The 20,629-nt window shown below is 51.3% G+C and overlaps 1 protein-coding gene across 3 annotated transcripts in view; it reads right to left on the minus strand.

Annotated features, from left to right (window-relative positions):
• Positions 1-14,263: 14,263 nt before the first annotated feature.
• Positions 14,264-20,629, minus strand: part of Xpo6 (exportin 6) — an 84,654-nt gene continuing 78,288 nt past the window's right edge. For all 3 annotated transcript variants that reach the window (XM_048333247.1, XM_048333246.1, XM_048333248.1), the window contains 5 exons: positions 20,359-20,530; positions 18,633-18,794; positions 16,959-17,057; positions 16,576-16,806; positions 14,264-14,904 (listed from right to left, as the gene is read on the minus strand). In XM_048333247.1, coding sequence (XP_048189204.1) covers positions 14,803-14,904; positions 16,576-16,806; positions 16,959-17,057; positions 18,633-18,794; positions 20,359-20,530 — 766 coding nt within the window. In that variant the 3' untranslated portion in view covers positions 14,264-14,802. The remainder of the gene's footprint in view (positions 14,905-16,575; positions 16,807-16,958; positions 17,058-18,632; positions 18,795-20,358; positions 20,531-20,629) is intronic.

Below are 20,629 nucleotides of genomic sequence, written 5' to 3' on the forward strand. Positions count from 1 at the left end.
TGAATTCTGCCCAAGCTGAGCACAGTCTCCAGCCACCCCCAGCTCGCCGCGTGGTCGGCTTTGCAGAATTCAAGGTTAACAGACTACCAATTGCCTTCCTCCTGTGGGGGTGCCCGGGCTCACTGTCAGCTGCTGCTGCTTGCCTGGGGGTAGGGGAGAGCAAGGTATGATGGGCTGGAACCGGCATGAAGCATGGCCAGGGGTCCCTCCACTTGCTTATTAGAGCCCTTTGCTGGCTCCTGGCTGTCCAACTGTTTTGAGAAGGAAATGTGTGTCGTAATGATGGCATCGGAGGAGACCAGTTGACAGAAGAGATCTATCATGGCCAAAGAGCTGCGAGGAAGCCACCAGCGCTTTTAACAAGCATGCAATATTTATCCTTCCAGAGTTTGGACACATTGCAAACCAGTTTCTTGGAAGTGGGTTTCGTGTCACTCTCCTGTGGCCCTGAGACAATGACTGGTAGTGCAGGTTAGGACTCAGAGCCCTTCAGGCCTCGGAATTCTTGTCTGGAGGGTTCAAAGTCACGACCACCCAAGCAAAGTAGGTCTCAGGGAGCACACAGGCCCAGGGGGCCTGACATCTAAAGCACCCAAGCCGCCTCTGAGCAGCCACTGTATGTTCAACACCCAGGAGAAAACAGCCTGTAACCCTCATTACTCAAGAGACTGAGATCTAAGGATCGAGGTTCAAATCCAGCCCGGGCAGGAAAATGCAGGAGACGCTTATCTCCAACCAACCACCCAAAAAGCCAAAAGTGGAGCTGTGGCTCAAGTGGTAAAGTACTAGCCTTGAGCACAAATGCAGAGGGACAGCACCCAGGGCCGGAGTTCAAGCCCCAGGGCACAAAACTGCACACACAGAAAACAACAGAGTGGACCGTGCAAGGGCTGGAGTAAAAGAAAGCAGGATGGATGCTGTGGAGGAAGTTCCTAACACAATGACAAGGTGACATTGGAACAAAGATTTGAAGGAGCTGGAGGAGAGACTATGAATCTTTGTCTGTGAGAGAAAGAAAGACCAGGCAGAGGGAAAGCCCATGCACAAGTCCTCAGGTCAGAGCTTGTGCAGCCCTCTGTGGGAAAACAGCCACAATGTGCGCCAGGGGCGGAGCCAAAGAGGTCAGAGGGGCAGTGGAGAAGAGGGACGCATGGCCAGGCCATCGGAAGGACGCTGGTACTTGTTGAGAAAAAAGCAGGAGCCAGCAGAGGGTCTGGGAGTTGTGTGAAGCGTCTGGAAGCAGATCTGGTGAGGGGGCTTGGATCAGACTGGCGGCACTGACCTTGGTTTTGTCTCATTGGTCTTTGTGGTGCTGGGGTTGGAAACCGGAGCCTGGCACAGCACAGCAAGCACACTCCCACCGAGCTGTCCCCTCACCACCCTCGGCTTGATGAGGACAGACTCGTCAGGATTTGTCCAAGGATGGATCGTGGGGTGCAGGGGAAGTAGGGGGGGCGGAGCTCCTGCAAGGGTGGAGGTGATGTTGACTAGGATGGCTGCAGATCTACAGGGTGTGGAGGAAATTCCTGAACCTGGAGGGGAGGGCGAGGAACTGGTGGGGACCTCGCCACTAGGGGGCGCCACGTCACACCCGTTTTCAGTCCTTGGAAGGCATCTGAACACACCATCAAGCGCCTTTGCAGAGGGCAGCTGCTTTTATTCTGAGTGATCAGAGCCGTCGTCGTGACCTTGGGCACTGATTGACCTTGATATTGGGATGGCCGGGAATGAATGGGGTTAGTTTTAAGAAACAGGAAATTAGGGCTCAAGACCCCTCCTCCCAGCCCACTGCCATTGGCCTAGGCCTGTCAAAGGCCTCATTAACCACCCTGCTGTTCCCAATTTGCCCCACCAGGATCGCTGGCCTGTGCCTGCTGGTGCACAGGCCAGCCCAGCTCGCCTTCGCCCAATCGCCTGGCAAGCGCTTCCATTGCCTTTCTGGAAGAGTCTAAATTGATCACTCTGGCCCAGAACCCCTGGCTTCTACACATACTACACACACACACACACACACACACACACACACACACACAATGGTCTGACAAATCCAGGCCTTCCTCCTCGTGCCTGGAATCCCTGCCTGGGCCTGTCACGGAATAGCTGAGCCATGATATCTATCTCCTCACCTGAGCCCCCCACAGGCCTGCACACACACACACACCCCATCAGCCCTGAGGATAGCCTGCAGGTCCACTTGCGTCCAAGTGCACCTATGTCTTGTTTGGCCTGGTTGGAGTTGGAGTCTAGAATGTTCCACTTGAATGAGAAGCCGACATTCAACAATCATGAGATTAGACATAAAAATCTTGACTTTGGTTTCTCTTACAAGATCAAATTCCTGCCAGCCCCTGCGCCTGTGTGTTGGCCTACAAACATGGACAAATGTCCCTGTACCCGGGCACCAACAGCCACGGTGCCACCAGGCCCTTCCGATATTAAGAACAATGGTCAGGGGGCTGGGAATATGGCCTAGTGGCAAGAGTGCTTGCCTCCTACACATGAAGCTCTCAGTTCGATTCCCCAGCACCACATATATGGAAAACGGCCAGAAGTAGCACTGTGGCTCAGGTGGCAGAGTGCTAGCCTTGAGCAAAAAGAAGCCAGGGACAGCGCTCAGGCCCTGAGTCCAAGGCCTAGGACTGGCCAAAAAAAAAAAAAAAGTTAACAATAAAAGAACAATGGTCAGGCTACTGAGAGGATTTCAATTTCAGAACCTGACACTGAGGCTCCAAATAGTTTTTTTTTTAATTAATTGAACATAAATTTTTTTACAAGGTGTTGTGCAAAGAGGGTGCAGTTACATAGTAGGGCAATGTGTACATTTCTTGTGATCTCTTACGACCTGTTTTTCTATCCCTTGTCTAGGTCAGGTAGACATATATGCAATATACAATGTATCAAGAACATATACAGTATTCACAGACTTGGTCTCTACTGTCTCTCCGTCTCCCTTTGTTAACAGTCATTTATCAGGGAGATCATGCCCCTTTGTTTTCTGTGTTCTAGGCTTGTCTCACTCAACACCCAAATAGTTTTGATAAAAGCAATCTATGATCCTAGCCAGGCGCAGGGTGGCTCACACCTGTAATCTAAGGAGGCAGAGATTAGATTGAGGGTCCAGGCCAGTCAGCCATAAATGAGAGAACCCCAAAGACATAATGGGATGGGGTGTGGCTCAAGTAGTAGAGTGCCTACCTAGCAAACATGAAGCCCTTGAGTTCAAACCCCAGTCCCACCACCCACAAAATCACACCATCTTTGATGCTAAAAATCAAGGCGACCTCACCTCAGAAGAGTGGCTGGGGGTGCCTCAAGGGAGGCTTTTGGGGGGCTGAATACGCAGGGGTATTCAGTTCAGGAAAACTGTTAAGAGTCGTACAGTTGGGAAGTATGCTTTTTTTTTTTTTTAACATTTGACAAGTTTGCCAGAGAAAACGGTTGCTATTAATAATGACATTGGTGCTTTCCAGGAAATACGAGCAGGCTTCACAGGGACAGGTCCCCTGTGCATTTCACTTTCCATTTCTGTTACACACATCCCCTGATTTCTGGTTTCCCTAAGTCACTTCCTGCTTCCTGATGCTTCTCAGCAGAGCCTCCCCAGCCCCCAGGCCCTCCTAATTATAGCAAGAGATTAGCAATTTCCAATTATTGAGGAGGCTTTTGAAACAACGGCTCCCAAGGTAGCTAAGCTTCATGCCTATTTCCCTCCTTTGCTTAAGTCCCAGTTTCCAGGGACTTGGGGGGTAGGGGGGAAGCTCTGAGCAGTCAGAGCCATGGGGGAGGAGGGAGGGCTGCAGCTCTGGGGAAGAGAAGCAAGAAGCAGCTTCAGGAGACAGTGAACAGCTGGAACTTCCCAGCACTTTGCTTGTTGCTGTCCTGGGTGGAGCCCTGGGCCTTGTGCATGCCAGGCAGGCGCTCAGCTACCAAGCTACACCCCAGCCACAGCCTCCCAGACTACAACCTGGTGCTGTTGCCCTTCCGTGTGGACCCCTGGCCTGTGCCCGGAGGTTATGGAAATGTCATCCCAGGCTACATCTTCACAGACTTCTGTTCTCCTGGGAAGATGCTAACCAATGAGATAGGGAGGGAGGCTGCAGGAGGGAGCCAGGAGAGACGCCGGAATGGGGAAGAGCTAAAGGATGTCTCAAGGTTGAGAGGGAACTCACTGGTAACCCTAGCTACTCAGGAGACTGAGATCTGAGGATCGAGGTTCAAAGCCAGCTTGGGCAGGGAAGCCCATGAACCACCCAAAAGTTAGAAGTGGAGCTGTGGCTCAAGTGGTTGAGCACTAGCTTTGAGATTTTATAAAAAAGGAAAAAAGCCAAAGAATAGCACCCAGGCCCTGGGTTCAATCCCCAGTACTGGCACACACAAAAAATAGTGTCAGCCCTGCCTTCCTCTTGCCATATGTGGCTACTCTTCCTGAATAAATCTCTCTTCCTTATCTCTCCCTCTCTGCCTCAGTTTCTCCATCTATAAAACAGGCATGGGGAAGGAGACTTGGGCACTCACTGAGTTTGCCACATACTGCCCCCATTCTGTCACTCTTGACCCTCTCAGGTTGACTGGGTCCCTTTGGCAGAGGCACAAACGAGGCTGGCGGTGGCAGGACAGTCTGACAGAAGGCTGGGTCATGTAAAGAGGCGGGGCTGGGAGTGCAGAGCCTTACAAACAAGCCCAAGGGCTTTGCATTGACCCCATCAGCCAGGGATGCCAGGAAGAGCCAGTGACCTGCTCAGGGCTCTGGGAGCCAGCCAGGCAGGGCTGGGGAAGATGAACATGTGGCTTCTTGGAGAGGAGGAATCCAGAGGTTCAGGCCTGGGCTGGGAATATGGCCTTGTGGCAAGAGTGCTTGCCTCGTGTACATAAAGCCCTGGGTTCAATTCCCCAGCACCACATATACAGAAAATGGCCGGAAGTGGCACTGTGGCTCAAGTGACAGAGTGCTGGCCTTGAGCAAAAAGAAGCCAAGGACATTGCTCAGGCCTTGAGTCCAAGCCCCAGGACTGGCAAAAAAAAAAAAAGAAAAGAAATCCAGAGGTTCAGGCCTCAGGCCACAGCCAAGGACTGAAGCCTGTGCTTAGGGAAGAGAAAGAACCTCAGACCCCAACCCCAGCTGACTTCAGAGAGAACAGAGCCCAGCTGCACATGCGCACTCCCCACAGCCACTGGGACACTGGCGGGCAACCGGGTGGATGTCGGAGGCAGGAGGAGAGGCGGGGTGCAGGATGGAGGAGAGACGGGGTCTGGGATGGAGGACATCCATTTGGCACTGTCTGCCTGTGGATCAGACATAGAGGCCAACATATTGGATCTGAACCTCCAGCATTCTGAGATCCCAGTTGGGGAAACTGAGGCACGGGGAGAAGCAAAGGCAAGGGTTAGAGTCCAGGGCCATCCTGAACGCCCTTGACCTTTTGTGGCAGATTAGCCACACACTTCAGGCTAAAACTCTACAGTTCAAAATGGTCTTTGGGGGTCCCTGGCCTTTGCTCCTTCCACAGTGGGGACTTTTCGTAGTCCCAGGGATCGTGAGGTGCTGTGTTGCCCTTGTTCTGAGAAGGGGCGTGCAGGAAGGGCGGGAAGGGCTGAAGTCACCAGTGTTTGCAAAGCTGCAGTTTGCTTCCCTCTGCTGCCCCCCAGTGGCCCAGAGCAGAAGCACAGGCTCTAAGGCAGGGGCGGCAGAAGAAAGGAAACTGAGGTAGGGCTAGGCTGCAGCTCCAGGGCTGTGACTCCAATCTCAGTGGCCTGGAAGCTTTGACTAAGCCGCCATCCTGTAGAAGGGGTCTCCCCAGGAACCCTGTGGTTGGTCACCCTCACTTGTGTCTTTATGACATAGAAAGAAATGTGATCCATTAGAAGAAAGTGTCATTAAAATCCAGTGGCTCAGGCCTGGAGTCCCAACTACTCAGGAGGCTGACATCTGAAGATTGTGGTTCAAAGCAAAGCCAGCCCTGGCAGGAAAGACCGTGAGACTTATTTCCAATAAACTACTCAGGAAAAGCTGGAAGTGGCGCTGTGGCTCAAGTGGTAGAGTGCTAGCCTGGAGCACAAAGAGGCTCAGGGACAGTGCCCAGGCCCTAGGACTGGCAAAAACAAAACCAAATAAAATAAAATAAAGGCAGGTGATCGGAGGGAGCCCACGAGGAGGGAGGGAGAAGGCAGAATGCCCTTCTGACCCTAATCATCCCTTCCTGAACTCCTTTTAAGTGCTGTAGATGGAAGAACAAAGGTCCTTGTTTTCTTGTGGCTGAGTTTTGGTGCTGGCTGTTTTGTCTTATCAGCGTTTCAGTGAAGTATCATGTCTGACCACAGAAACATCTCTGTAAACCAAGTTCTTAGGAAGGAGAGAACTGGAAGAGTATCAACAGTGGCCACTGCAAACTTGTGTCCCAGCGACCTTAGCAAACCCATCTCTTGGGATGGGGTGGGGGCAGAGAGAGTGGGGACCCATAAGGACACATGGCATGGTGGTTGTCACGGCCTACCTTGGGACAGTGCCCCTCAGTAAGTGGCAAACTGGTAAGGCTGTGGCTTTAAGCAGATCATCTGAGTTTGAATCCCGGTTCTACTCTTGGTAACTATGTGAACTTGGCCATTTTCTCTCTCTGAACCTTGATTTCCTCATCTGTCAAATGGGATAATCGTCATCTTTGCTTCACTGAGCTGTTAGGAAGCTCATAGGAGCCATACATGAACTGCTTTCAACCATACCTAAGGCACGGTGACTGCTACATGTTAGCTCAGGGGTTCACACCGAGGGTGGGAAGGCCCAGAAAAATGCAAGTGCGGGCTTCTCACTCCCAGTGTATTTATCAGCTACCACTGCATAACAAACACTCTAAATGCCACAGTTGAAAACAGCAACTTTCCTGGTCAGGAATTTGGGGGTGGGCCTAGCAGAGTGTTTCTGGTTCAGAATCTCTTCTGATGCATTCCAAAAGTGGGACTGTGAAGACTTGTCTTTGGAGGGCTGGAGGATCCTCTTTCCAGATGGCTATTACTAGTATCCTTCTAGTATGTTCTATTGGACTGGGAGAGATAGTAGGAGTTGATTGCCAACAATCCTCACAGGTAACCAGGGCATATGTGAACAGCGAGGACACCCATGGAGGACAGAAGGAGCCAGTGGCAGCCAGGCCACTGGGCCCCATGCCACCATGGGTGGGTGGGTGGGTGAAGCTCCTAAAGCCAGCATTGATACTCCTGGGCCCAGTGCTCAGAAGCCAGTGGTGAGAAGGGGCCAGGAGGGGCTGGGATGACACTGCTAACCCTCTCAATAAATTGAGTCATGAAAATTTTATTAAGGGATAAAGTTTCCAATGCAAAAAGACAATGTGATTCTGGGCAGACTCATTAAGAGCAAATCCTATCCATTAGAGCTGTAGGTTCTGAGAGCATCACGAGAGGACAGGGGGGATGTGGGGCCTGAGGAGGAGCCTGTCCAGGTCCCCGTGATGCAGCGCCGGGCCAGCCCATCCCCCAAGGCTTCACCCCTGCACCGCGGGCACCTCCACAATCTGTTACACCCACTTCTGTCAGACACAGGCGCATGGGTCCAGCCATGCAGGAGGGGCCCCTGTGACTTTGTTCCTCCAGGAAACCTGAGTGTCACCTTCCCTTGTCCTGTGGCTGAAGGTGGCAGGATCTCCTGGCCTCCTTGGGAGGGGTCTGGCATATCCCCCAAGGGGTCATCTTGGCTGGGAGAGGACCGAATGGGGGATGGGTCTGGTCTGGCATTTGGAAGGTTGTCACTGAGATGGGTACTGTGGGTACTGTGGGTACTGTATTTGCAAGTGACAATCCTGATAGTTACAGTGTTCATGGTAATCAAATCATAACCACAGTCATCATCACAATGATGTCATAATCAGTTGCAAAGGAGACAGTCCTGGCCCTGCTGTCTTCTTTGGTGTCTGTGTTGAAAGCTACGACCATCCCCTAGAAACAGCCCTGCACTGAAGGCCTGGTCACCAGCTAATACTGTTCAAAGCCAGCCCGGGCAAGACAGTCCATGAGACTCTTCTCTCTGAAGCTGTGGCTTAAGTGTCTGAGTGCTAGCCTTGAGCACAGAAGCTCAGGAATGATGGCTAGGCCCTGAGCTCAAGCCCCGGGACTGATACAAAAAAACAAACAATGATCCTCCAGATCTCAGCCTCCTGAGTAGTTAGGATCACAAGACACGAGCCACCAGCACCCAGCTAACTTTTTACAAGTTATTTAAAATTTTTAGCGGCTGGGAATATGGCCTAGTGGCAAGAGTGCTTGCCTCCTATACATGAAGCCCTGGGTTTGATTCCCCAGCACCACATATATAGAAAATGGCCAGAAGTGGCGCTGTGGCTCAAGGGGCAGAGTGCTAGCCTTGAGCAGAAAGAAGCCAGGGACAGTGCTCAGGCCCTGAGTTCAAGGCCCAGGACTGGCAACAAAAACAAAAAAAAAAAAACAAAAAACCTTTTAGAGCTTGTTTAGGCAGCATGTTTACTCACTTTATTTCATTTGTGTGTGCTGAAATTTTAGCTCACTGATTATGATAAGGTTGGGTTGGGCTTTTTTGTTTTGTTTTGATTTCTGTGTGGCATTAGGGATAGAATCTACCACCTACCACGGAGCTTCATCACTTTTCAATGTATTTATTTTTCTATCTCACAATACTAATAAAAAGATGATTTGCAGAGCTATGATTGTGGATGATGCTCTAATCTTTTTCAAGGACTTTGGCTTTTGTTGATCCTGCTGTGTTGTAAAGTGACTTGAAATTCTCCTGTGGTCACACACAAGACACCACAGATAGGTAATCAGACATTTGCATTTTTTTAAATTAAACTTTGCATGAGTTTTGAGATTAAATGTATTTGCAACTGTTGAAAAGTTATGGGAATAGGCTGGACACAATCCAGTTTTCACTTAATTCTGCAGAACTCCTTTTCGTTTTTTTTTTGTTTTTTTGTTTTTTGTTTTTGGCCAGTCCTGGGGCTTGGACTCATTGCCTGAGCACTGTCCCTGGCTTCTTTTTGCTCAAGGCTAGCACTCTGCCACTTGAGCCACAGCGCCACTTCTGGCCATTTTCTGTATATGTGGTGCTGGGGAATTGAACCCAGGGCCTCATGTATATGAGGCAGGCACTCTTGCCACTAGGCCATATCCCCAGCCCCTCCTTTTCGTTTTTATTCCTCTACTTAACAACAACAACCAAAAAGTTGATTAAAAAAAAAAAAAGAACTCAACAGAATAAGTGGTTTCATTGTTTACCATAGCTAAGATATGGAATCAACCCAGCTACTCCTCAGTGGACAATATATATACAATGGAATGCTATGATTCCATCAGAAAGGACATTGCCCCATTCATAAGGAAATGGAAAGACTTTGAAAAAAATATATTAAGCAAAGAAACTCAGACCCAAAGGAACATAGGGTGGCACGGTATCATCCTAGCTACTCAGGAGGCTGAGATCTGAGGATTGTGGTTCAAGGCCAGCCTGGGAAGGAGAAGTCTGTGAGACTTTTTACCTCCAATTAACCACCAGAAAAAGAGGTGGCACTGTAGCTCAAGTGGTAGCCTTGAGCTGAAGAGCACAGGGACAGCACCCAGGCCCCGAGTTCAAGCCCCATGACAAAAAAGCAGTCTAAACATTCACACAGTGAGAACAAAGGAGGATATTCTTAGAAGAGGATCACTAGGGCTTAATAGCTATGTGCATAAAAGGCCATATAAAATGCTGCTTATCAAAATAAACTACAAGAAATGAAAACATGAAGTTTTTTTATTGTATTGTTTTCAGTTCTTCCCCCTCTTTTGTTTAGTCTCTTTTGTCTCTATTTTTTTTTATTTCTATACCCTTTGTCTTGTATGTAAGTTTATCTGATTTGGGGAGGGAAAGGGAAGCACAGAAATGGAGGGACAAAGGGTGAACCAATTCAGCAGTGATATTCATTAGACACTGTGTTGGAAAAGAACTCTACAAGTTGGGGGGGAGGGGAGTTGGGATGAGAAAAATGGAGAAAATGAGGGAGTGTTGACAGTATTCAAAAACTGTATTCATTACCTGACTTATGTAACTGTAACCCCTCTCTGTACATCACCTTTACAATAAAAAACAAACAATAAAAGTAGGACTCTAGTGGGAAAAAAAAGGACAAGTGCTGTTTAACCAGAAAAAAAAATATAAGGCAAATTTTTCTCAGCATCAACTTTGTGGAGTTGCAGAAACAGGTAGATATTGGGCTGGGTATGGTGGCTCACACCTGTAATCCCAGCTGCTCAGAGGTGGAAATCTAGAGGATCGTGACTCAAAGCCAGACATGCATGGTACACATCTGTAATCCAAGCTATGCAAGAGGCATAGTAGGACTGTGGTCTAAACCTGGTCTCCAGGGAGAAACCATGAGAACAAGGGCTGGAGGTATGGCTCAGTGGTAGAGAGCCTAGGTGCCTAGCAAGTGTGAAGCCCTGAGTTCAAACCCCAGTAAACAGGTATCTTTTAGGCATAGGAGTCAAGGCAGAATGGACTATTTCCCCCTACACACACACACACACACACACACAATTATTGCCATCTGGCATCTCTGTAATCTTGGTTTTCTCGAGAGCAGGAACCATGTGTTTCTGCCAATGCCAAGGTGTGTGTTTGTGTGCGCGCTGGTACTAGGACTTGAACGCAAGACCTGGCTACAGTTCTTTAGCTTTTCAACCAAGCCTAGCACTGAACCACTTGAGCCACGTGTCTATCAGCCTCTTGGTGGTTGAATCTCCTGGACTTTTCTGCCCAGCTGGCTTCAAAACTCAGTCCTCCTGGTCTGCGCTTCCTGAGTAGCCAGGATTACAGGAGTGTGTCACCAGCATCCAGTTGAGCTTTGGTCACTGTATCAGTGTGTTTTGCAGGGCAGGAAATGCCGTGGTTGGCTGGGACAGGGGTCTGCAGAAAAAGAAAACCCTGAAATAGTCTTCTTCTGTGATAGGAAGAAGGGGCCATTTTTGGAAAGTCACAGTAGAGATTTTTAACAGGCTCTTAGAAACATTTTGCTAAAACCCAGACCACTTGGCTGGGCCCACAAAGTGACTAGCAGCAGGTGAGTGGCTGGGCGTCCCCACCTGTTTTGCATGTATCTCTCTCCTGCAGTCAGCTCAGATTCCAAGACTGCGACCAGTTCATGACAAGGGACTCAAGCCATCCCCAAGGAAAGGAACCGCAGAGGCCCAGGACTGATCACCCACACTCACACTGAATGAGGGCAATTACCTACAGCGAGGAGGCTACACCCCCAGGCAAAAGGAACCTCATCTCAAAGAACCAGATTGTTCCCCCTCAAGTGCTGACAGCCATAATGACTTCCCCAGAATCTCTTGCAGAACCAGAGCCGAGCTAATGACTGGCCAGACCACACTGTGGTCTGGATGGATTGGTAACTGAGCACCTCTCATCCCCCGCTCCAGCTCTTCTTTGACCTAATGCGCACATCTGTACTCGGAAGATGGACTGAAATGCTTACCTTGCCTCCTCTTGCACTGCACACACTCTGGGTTAATAAACCATTGCCCTCTCCCCTCCACCACCCAGTTTGGCTCACCCGGGGGGGTGGGGGTGGAAAGCAGGATTATCGGACCTGATCTGTGCAACCCCAGGTTGGGCCTCTGGCATAGGACTCCAGTGACAGAAAGCCCCAGAACACCCTAGCGGGCTTGCCCAGGTGGGCCAGAGGAGAGAGTTAAGAACCTCCAAGCACCCAGTGTCTCCTCCAGCAGCCACAAGATGTGTAGGAGCCACCAAAGACATAGCATGACCCCCAAGGGGGGTCGAGGGTGCATGCACTAAGGTTCAGGCCACCCACTGAAATGTCATTAACGGACTTAGCTCTGGACATGGTGGCTCATGCCTATAATCCCAGCACTCAGGAAGCAGACATGAAAGGATTGTGAGTATGGGCTATGAATACCCTTTAAGGAAAAAAATGTTTTAGCAGATTTTTCTTTTTTTTTTTTATTTACCAACAAAAGCACATGTATTACTTCCATGATAAAGACAAAGGAGAATAAGAAAGCTTCCCCCCCTGCCCCCCCCCCCCATTTTTAGTGCCTGTTCTGGGGCATAAACTCAGGCCCTGGGTGCTGTCCCTTAGATTTTTCATTCAAGAATGGCACTCTACCACTTGAACCACATCTCCATTTGCAGCTTTTTGGTGGATGATTGGAGATAAGAGTCTCATAGGCTTTCCTGCCCAGGCTGGCTTTGAAGCTCAACCCTCAGATCTCAGCCACCTGAGTAGCTAGGATTAAGAGGCGTAAGCCACTGGCACCTGGCCTGAGCTTTTTTTTTTAAATCTGGCCAAATGTCCACTGATATCAGGCTTGTTTTGTTAAATTCCTTATTTCCCAAACTTCTTCCTGCCTAAACTATTGTCCTTCAGAGTCCTCTTGGGGTTCGAGGCTGACTGGGGCCTCCTTGAAGGCTTTGGAGGTGCTGCTATGAACTCTGGCATTCAGACAGATCCAAAGGCCAGAGCCAATTAATTACCAAGGCTTTTAAAAGATGTTCCAAATGATTCAGATGCAGGAGTGGAAAAGGGAGCCCTTGAGCTAAAGAAGCCCTTGTCTGAAGAGCCAGCTCTCGAGGGCGATCCCTGTGGAGCCCTGAAAAGGGGCCTCATGTTCCCAGAGGCAGCAAGGCCGGGCCTCATCAGTGCTCACCATGGGCCGGAAGACGCTTTGCCTGGCATGACGCCCAATGGCTTCCAGTGAGGACGAGCCCACCTGGGCACAGTCAACATTTGGTGGGTGTTGCCCCAAGCCAAGATGTACACCAAAAGCTAAGGATAAGCCCTGCCCTAACGATCCCCTCTGGGTGGTGCCACGGTGCCCATGACAAGAGGTGGCACACTGCCATGCAGGGAGCACAGAGGGATTGGGAGGAGCCCCGCATCACACACTGCCACTGCTCAGGCGCTGTCCCAGAATTACTGCTGAGAGCGTCCTCTGTGCTCAGCACAACAGGGACCCCAGTAACCCCGCCCTATAGACAGTCACTTCCATCCAAGACCCGGGTTTCTCCTCTGGCTCCAGGAACCCACCCAGATGAATGTCCCTTGTGGGAGGCCTTCCCTCGTCCTCGGAGCCACTGGCTGGGGTCAGACTTGTTTTGGAACAAACTCCTCCAAGCAGCCTGCCCACCTTCCTTGCCACAGCTTTTCCCCCAGCAGTCCCAGTCCCACCTGGGCTCCTCCAGCCCAGGTGACAAGCCCTCTGGGCATGCCATGCCCCTCCATCCACACACGGGCACAGCAGGTGGACAGCGCTCTTGCCTCCCTGGTGGGCAGGCAGGCAGGCAGGGGAGTTGGTACTTACAGCTCCTTTCAGCAACAAGCCATCGGTGGAATTCTAATCCCTGCTTTCTCAACAGTCGGGCTAGCCGCTACTAGCCATTCCAATCGGTAATCACGGGTGGCAATGCACACGTGTGCATGTAAGTAGGTTAAGTGGGCCCACTCCCTCAGTGATTCTGATGAAGGCTTCAGGCCATGGCTTCCCTTTTTCTTTTGGGTCTGAGACCAGGGCTTGAACTCAGTACCTGCCACTGTTGTTCTTTGGCTAGAGAGTTCTACCAACCATGCCATGCCTCCAACCCCCCACAGCTTCTTTCTGTCCCACCTAATTCTGCCCATGAGCCAGAACCCACCTCCAGCTCTGGAATCCACTCTCATTTTCAGGGGAGCGAATCTCTTCAAGTGAGGTGTGGCTCCACATCAGAATCTTCCCTGGCCCTGCCCATGCAGTCAGTGAGGCCCATGAAGCGCGGGATCTGTTCTGGAAAGTTTGGGGGGGGGGGGGGGGAGTGCTACTCGCACACATGGATGGAGAGAGAAGGCTGAGCTCTGACACACTAGAGCCCGAGCCACGTCCACTCCCAGTTCGCAAACAGCTCCTTCTCGCCCGACACCTGCTCCAACCTGTTGTCCTGCTGTCCGCAGGACAGGGACAACCCCTGGCACACAGAGGGGCAAGACTTGCTACTTCCTGGAGACTCCCCATCTCCTTTCTGTAGAGAAATGGGGACCTTGCTTCTTCACATGGCTTGAAGGGGATGTTACCTAGGAGAAGGGACGCAGGCACCACAGCTACCAGACTCCTCTGAGGTGCTTTCCCAGGGTACAAAGTGGGCCCCCAGGGACCCAGCACCCTTGCTGCCCCCCAAGGCTCTCAGCTGGATGCCAGCCTGAAGGAAGCTCCAGTTTCCTCACCCACCTGTCTACAAAACCCACGTGTCTATAACAACGACGTAAGCACTTTATTTTTCCATTAGGCTTCTCAGTTTCTTAGTATCACAATGGAATGATGAGAAAACGACAACAACAAAACAAGTCTTTGCGAGTCTCTGGCAGAGCAGAGACTTCAAGGCATTTGGAGGGGTGGGATGCTCGACAGAGACGGTTCGTTCTGGTCAGTCAGTTGGTCTCTCCTCAGCTCGCTCAGCCAGGGAGGGGAGGCAGAGGTGGAATGGTGAGAAGGTGGCACTGTCACAAGTGGTCCTTGGCGGTTCTGCCCCATGACTGATATGCACATGATCTGCATGGACTACCCGTGGGACTTCCAGGTGCCGCCTGGGCCCCTTGGCACATGGGCCTTGGCCTGCTCCCGATACCCTAGGGCTCCACCAGTGCTAACATGGTGAGCCAGCTCTGCTGGGTGGCGACAGGAGGGTGGAGGCTGGCCACGCTGCTCAGGGCACAGACTCCAAGGAATGGCGAGACTTGTCTGGGGCTCCATGCTGGGTGGGCCGTGGTGTGGCAGGCAGTGCCGGTGAACCTAGAGCTTCACGGTGCCCGGTGGCAGGCTGTCATTGCAGAGCCGGTAGTAGCGCAGGTCGTTGACCAGCCTGTGCACATTCTGGGTGAATGAAGGCAGGTCCTGCAAGGCAAGGACACAGCTGAAGCCCAGCCCAGGCCCACCTTTCCCCCAGCACCTCAGATCCCGACCTGCCAGACCGCACCAGCTGCACAGCTCAGGCCCTCTAGCTCTCCCCCAGCTCAGAGCCCTGTGGTCCTGCCCTGGCAGCCGGGAGGGTGCTTGGGCTCACACTGCCACTCCGCAGCCGCAGCCCCAGCTCAGCTCCTCCCCTGGCTCTACACTTCCAGGTCCAGTACTGCCAACCACCTACTTACTGCCTCCTGAGCCTGGGAAGACAACAGTGCTGGCTGAGGCTTCACTGGCCCAGGCAGGAAAAGTGCTGGGCACAGTGTGGCCCAAAGGGAGTGCTGTGCTGCTGACCCCAAACCCCAGGGTAGCACGCCCCACCCCCCCACCCCCCACACACACACGGGGGAGGGGGGAAGGGAGGGGAGAAAGGGAAGGGGGAGAAAGGAGGGAAGGGGGAGAAAGGAGGGAGGGGGGGAGAGGGGGAGAGGGGGAGAGAGAGAGAGAGAGAGAGAGAGAGAGAGAGAGAGAGAATATGCGCATACACAATAGGAGGGAGAGAGAGAGGGAGGAAGAAAAGGGAAAGGGAGCCAGAAGAGAGGAGGGAGTGGGAGGGAAGGGAAAATGTGACCCTTTATATATTCTAAAGAAAACAAAATGTCCCTTAAAATCAGTGGCTCTCAAACATCAAGGTAAATTTTCTTGGTGGAACACAATAACTCATTTCTCTACTTTTAACAGACACCGAGGAGCTTCTGATGAATGATGACAAAATGGGACAGGCTGACAAAGGAAGATTCCGAGGCAAAGGACAGTAGGACCTGAGTCTGACACAAACTTCCCGAAGCCAAACCACAAGATGGAAGCGGGAAGCAGAACCACCTGGCATAGCAGCGGGAGGCCAGAGGCCTCAAGTGCTACGAGGGATGGGCTGCTCAAGGGTAGGAGTCAAGACATGTGGGCACCCAGGGGAGAGAACAAACTCTTGGCATCTCACCACCGAGAGGGATGGAAGAGAATTACTTGTCCTGTGAGAAGAGTTCCAAGGAGGGCCCCCCCAAACAGAAGCCTGGGCTGGGCAGAGGCAGCAAGCTTGAGGAAAGAGCTGCTAAGCCAGGCCAGGAAACGCTGGGCATTATGGGGCCCAAGCATCAGCAGCAATGCTTCAGGGCCTTCAGCACCATCGGCACCCGAGCCCCACCTGAGGTGCTGCTGAGGCAGAGCCAGACACCCAACCTCCCGAGAGGAATATATGCTCTTCCTTGTACTGGTGCAGCTCAGCCTACAAGGTGCTAGGGGTGGCTGCGAAGAGCTCCCCAGCACCAATTTCTCGGCCTGTCTTCAGGTGTTGGCAGTGACCGTGTGGCTTCCATTACACTTGGTGAGGCTGTCCCTGTAGAGGCACACTGCCCACTGGACACCTCCCACCCTAGTGGAGGTGAGGTGTGGAGAGAGAAGCCAGGGCCTACAGGATGGCTGGGGGAGTGTGTCCTCAGCCCAAGCACAGCACTGACTCATCCTGGCATTGAACAAGCTGCTGCCAAGGGCACAAACCATGCCAGAGGCCACCATGTGCCCATGTGGCAGCTGCCTGCCTCACTGAATAAGAGCCAGGCCCGAGCATTCTCACTGCCTCCTTGTAGCCTGGCCTCCCTTTTTCCTCACCCGATCCATCTTGAAATTCCGCCCCAGCACATTTTTCTGGTTGGCATCCACACCATCACAGCTGGTCAGGAACTCTGGAAGGAAGGCTGCAAAGAAGCCATCGAAGTCAACGGAGGCCATGTTGTAAATGGCAATGGCAATCTCCTCTTGCAGAAGGTCATGGGACTTATGGACCAGGACCTGGAGCAGCACGTTCACAAACTGGAACAGCATGGTCGTCCGGAAGATCTTCTGCAGGGAGAGGTGTGGGCAGTGTTGGTTGTAAGGCTCACTCAGGTCCTTGGGGGCTGCCCCAATTCCACCCCATTCCCACTCATGCTCCCCCACCAAGGAGTCAAGGAGTCCGTATCCTGGCCAGGAACCTTTGCAAGGGACAGATGTACCTTGTGGTACAGCTTCTGTTTGGTATTGAGGGTCTCCAAGTAGAAGAGATTTTGCTTGAAAAGGTGGATATCAGGCTGGAGAAAGGACTGTCCAAAAGCCTGAGAAATAAGAAATAAGACATTTTGTAAGTATCATTTAAGCTCCCTCAGACCCAATCCTTCCAGGACCCCACCAACGAGAGCACCCTGTCTCAGTCCTCCTGACTTTTCTGCTCAGGACTCTGCAATCTGTTCTCTACCGGGCCCAATATTTTTGGCCTTATGCACCTTTCCTAGGAAACCTGTAGTGTCCCTTTATGGATGGTCTTTGAAGAAACTCACAAGGCTAGTAAAATCCCTCTATAATCTTAGAACAGTAGACTGCCAAATAAGCCAACAAATCCCTCTGGGAGCCACCCCACCCCTCACCAACCTGATCTCAGGAGCCTCACACCCTCAGGCTCCTCTCAACTTGTCACCTCTGCCTTGGAATCTCTGTGTATACAAGTTACTAGTTCAAGACAAAAGCAACCCCCCATGCAACACAAAGCTCCCTAGCTTCAGTAGAACTGGGGGCTTGCAAGAACCCTCCCTGGAAAAGCGGCGAGCTATAGTGCTGGGCTGCTGAGCTATGAGAAAGGATCTTGTCCCTGCAGCCACAGTACCAGCAGCTCTGCCCTGCTCTGGAGACCACCGCTCATTTTCTGACTCCAAAGTTCCACCTTTCCTATAATGGTGTATGATGGAATGGAGTCAAATGGTGCAAGGCCTTGCGGACCCAGCAATGCCCTACAATCCATCCCGGTTGTCGGTACTAGTGATGTGTTCCTTACTTTCTGAGTAGTGGTCTATGCCCATAGCAGCTGGTGAGTCCATTCACCAGCTGATGGACACTTGGGTTGTTTGCAGTTCAGAACAATTATGAAATTGCCACTGTAACCATCTGTGTAAAAGTTGTCAGAACATATGTTTCATTTTTCCTCAGTAAAATACTTAGAGGTGGGATTACTAGCTCATATATATGTTCAACGATATATTGCACATTACAAAAAGTTGCCAAACTGTGAAAGTATGTTCTAGAGTGGCTTTTACCACGATGTGGGGGGGGGGAGGGGGAGTTCTTAATAGCAAGAACAGAGTTGTGTGTGAGGACGCTGAAGATCCACTGAGGAGAAGGGCGCACTAATGAAGAACCTGGTGCTTGGGCCAGGGTTTAGAATAAAAACACTCATCTGACAGTGAGTGCTCATCTATAGGCAGAATCTCTCCCAGTTTAAGCTCACAACCAAGACTGACACCTATCCAGTCAGTTCCCTCGGATGCAAGTGGTATCTCCTTCCCCCCACCCCCATCTCCTTCTCTTGCTTCCTCCTCTCCCCTCCCTCCTCCCTTCTCTGATATAAGATCTGTGTGACCCAGGCAGTCTTCCTGAGTGTTGGGATTACAGGTACAAAGTGCCATGCCAGATGAAGCTGGTCTCTGCCATGCTGCAGGGTGGAGAGAAGTGGCATGTGTGATAAACTCAGTGAGGCCCTAGAACCTGTGACTTTAGAGCTGGCCCTTGCTGTGGTGACCAACTTGGAGGAAAAGCAGGACTCTATGCCAGACAAGAAGCCTAGAGATGGTAGGTCAAGGAGGCACTCAGGACAAGGCTGCAGTCATGTTGCAGCTATACCAGCCAGCCTTCTACCTCACCTGCATGATGGCACTGAACTGGGGCTCATTCTCCATCTGTTCCTCAGCAATGCCCCTCTGCACACTAGCCAGGACCGTGGACTTGAAGAAGTATCGCCAGTTGTGATGGAGAGTGCGGAAGAGGAGCTCAAATAACTCTGCCTTCACATCAGGGGAAGGGCGCTGGGGAGATACACAAGAGTTTAACCTCCTTTTTTTTCGGGTGGTACTAGGGATTGAACCAAAACCCTTGTACTTGCTTAGCAAGCCAAGACTGTAGCTTTTTTTGGGGGGGGCGGGGGGTGTTATTTTGCCCTCTTAGATAGGGACTTGCCACCTATGCCCAGGGTAGTGTTAACCTCATGATCCCTGGCCTCCACCTCCCACGTGCTGGGATTACGGGCATGAAGCTCAGTGCCTGGTTGCTCACACTTCCTTCATGCAGCACTGAGGGGGCACTCTCAGCTTGGGCCCACAGGAGCACAGGAACATGAGATGGCTAGTGGCATCCCAGAGGGTCAGTGCCACCTATACGTCTGTCCCTTCCTATACAAGTCCTGTGGAATGGGCACTTCACACGGGGTGCTTTAGCAGAGACAAGCCTGCACCTGAGCCAGGTGCACACAGGTCAATGCCAAAGGGCCATTCTCCTGACAGGAGCACTAGGCTTTGTTAGCTGGGGAAAAAAGAGCTACTATATGAAGGAACAGTAAGAATATGGATTTTTCTGTCAGAAAACAGCTGGCGTGATGCACCCTTTCTTCCCTGTTGTGCCATCTCCTTTTGTCCTGGCTAACCTGCTGGCCTCATGCTAACTCCAAGGCTGAATGAAGACAAGATGCCTTCTTAGTAGCTCTGAGAAGGTGAGTCTAAGAGCAGCCAGGAAGCACAAAAAGAACTGCTAATGAGGACCTTGGAGGTCACGCGCTGGGCTAACTGCCACCTGGGCCTCTCTGGTCTTCCGTGCAGCCAGGATTCTTTGAGGAGCAGGGCCCTGCAGAGCACAAGTCTCTAGCTCAACCAAAATCTCAAGTCACTAGAGAACATGCAGGTCTCATTATTTCAAGTGTCTCTGCAGAATTCAAAATTAAATGGCCACAGATCTTTAATCCAGCTTTGATTAAAATTCAACTTGCACTTGAGCTGACAGGCTTCCACAACAGAAGCTGTACAGGGCTCATGGGTGTCTCTGGGGGCAAAGCACCTGGACTCGCTTCTGTTCTGGGGTTCAGTCAGTTAAGAAGCTCAGCTCCTTATGTAACTACTATTATAAATCCAAGTTACATCCCTACTTATCCTGGATCTTGTCATGCCAGGTACCTGACTGTTTTCAAAGGACAAAGAACTCCCTATGACAATGAAGGGTTTGCACAGTTCCAAGAACTTGCCCTGCATCCCTGAGACTGTGGATGCTCTTGGTAGGAAAGCACACTGGTGTTGCTACTGGCATAGACATGCACTTCACATTATATACTGACACCGGAGATGGACTTAGGCTTATCACCCAATCTCACGATTAACCTGTTATGCTTACACTAGATTAGTTCTACTTAACCTGATCAACTTAACTAGCTACCAGGCTAAAGGCATTTTATCTTGGGGGGAAAAAAAACCTATTTTGCAAGAATATTAAGTCACAGATGGACTTTAAAACACAGTGCACTTTACCTTTATGCTTCATCCTCAACTCCCCTACCCCCCAGTGGCAGGCAGAGGCAGTGCGAGGGACCGCTTAGGGGCCACCTACCTCAGCTATGATGGGGTACACCTGCTCCATGCACAGGGCGATGATGCTTGGGAGAAATGGCTTGAACACCTGGCCAGGCTCCTGCACCACTACCTGCAGAATCTTCAGGAACTTCTCCACTACTCGGCAGCCAGTGCTGCCTTCATGGAGGATGCTTTCAGCCAGCTGCTCTCTGTGGATAAGAGTAACGCAAGAACTGCTTCTCTAGGGACCACATGACCAACACCTGTGGTGAATGAAGACAAGACCCCCTGACATCTCCCCCGGCTGA

Source organism: Perognathus longimembris, chromosome 23 (genome assembly GCF_023159225.1).
Source record: "Perognathus longimembris pacificus isolate PPM17 chromosome 23, ASM2315922v1, whole genome shotgun sequence".
Taxonomy (NCBI): Eukaryota; Metazoa; Chordata; class Mammalia; order Rodentia; family Heteromyidae; genus Perognathus; species Perognathus longimembris.